General features: G+C 42.6%; 1 protein-coding gene across 1 annotated transcript; it reads left to right on the top strand.

Annotated features, from left to right (window-relative positions):
• Positions 1 to 323: 323 nt before the first annotated feature.
• Pmar_PMAR014237 (conserved hypothetical protein) lies at positions 324 to 1,049 on the top strand (the record flags this gene model as incomplete). The annotated part of the gene is made up of 3 exons (XM_002779665.1): positions 324 to 402; positions 759 to 895; positions 957 to 1,049. 3 exons carry the CDS (start codon positions 324 to 326, stop codon positions 1,047 to 1,049), a joined length of 309 nt encoding a protein of 102 aa, XP_002779711.1.
• Between the last annotated feature and the right edge of the window lie 8 nt (positions 1,050 to 1,057).

Genomic DNA, 1,057 nt, shown 5'->3' with positions numbered 1-1,057 from the left:
TGAGGGGAGAGGTCTCTTATCGAGTAACGTCTTTACCAAGTTTTACTCGAATCGTGTTAAGTGTTCTTACTGTCACGAGAGTTGGAGAATATCAGTAATGTAACTTACTGTTCAACTACAATGATGGGAAGGTCTGGGTTTTAGAAACTCCCTATTGTATAACTAATCGAATTGTATGATCATTGATCTTGGTGAATCTGTCGAGATGCTAGAGGTCAGCAGCAGAGGAGCCTCTCAGTGTGAGGATGGATGATTTTCGTAACAGTTGGTTTACCGTTGAGAACATTGAGGAATTCAGTTCTCTTAAGCTCCCCTACTTCACCATGTTTGTCCGCTCAACGGCTGCATTAAATTGGCATTATAAGTACTGGCAGAGACAGACTGCTGGATATTTACGAACATGTGGGCAACGCTCGTGTTGTTGTTGTTGGTGATACCACTCCTTCGTCAACTCGTGAGCCTTGGTGTCGGTCATAACATCGTGGAGTTGCACGTAATTATGATGATTTTGTATTAACTTCTTCTGAGAGTAAACATTGAAGCCAGTGTGGGAAAGTATGCACGTTCTCAACTACGTGTGTTGGTGACAATATGAAAATTCTGAGGAAATTTCGGGAAATTTTTGTTGGTTTCTGTACACTTCTACCCGAGTTCGAAGAAGTGAATCCCGAAATTTACTCTCAGAATTTCCATCAGACATTTCGAAATTCGAAATTTCCTCTCAGAAGTTGCCCATGTACATTTCTTGCGTGTGTTAGATATGAAGAACAAGATGCCCGGTAACGAGATGATAGGATTCGTGGTTAACGATAAACACCCTAAAAGTGTCCGAGTGTTCTGCGATCGCTTCATGCATGTCATGAGGTATAAGAAGACCTTCCGGTACACGAAGAAGGTAAACCAACCTCATTTGAATCTTCCTAGGGGGAACCTAAGATTCATCCTCTATATCGTAGATATGGGCACATGATGAGAACTCCGAGTGTCGATTGGGAGATATCGTACAGGTTCAACCATTGGGGTACAGAATGGGGCCTTTGAAAACGTAAGGAGGGGG

This window comes from Perkinsus marinus (genome assembly GCF_000006405.1).
Source record: "Perkinsus marinus ATCC 50983 genomic scaffold scf_1104296946070, whole genome shotgun sequence".
NCBI lineage: Eukaryota > Perkinsozoa > Perkinsida > Perkinsidae > Perkinsus > Perkinsus marinus.
This window is presented reverse-complemented; position numbering and strand designations above follow the sequence as displayed.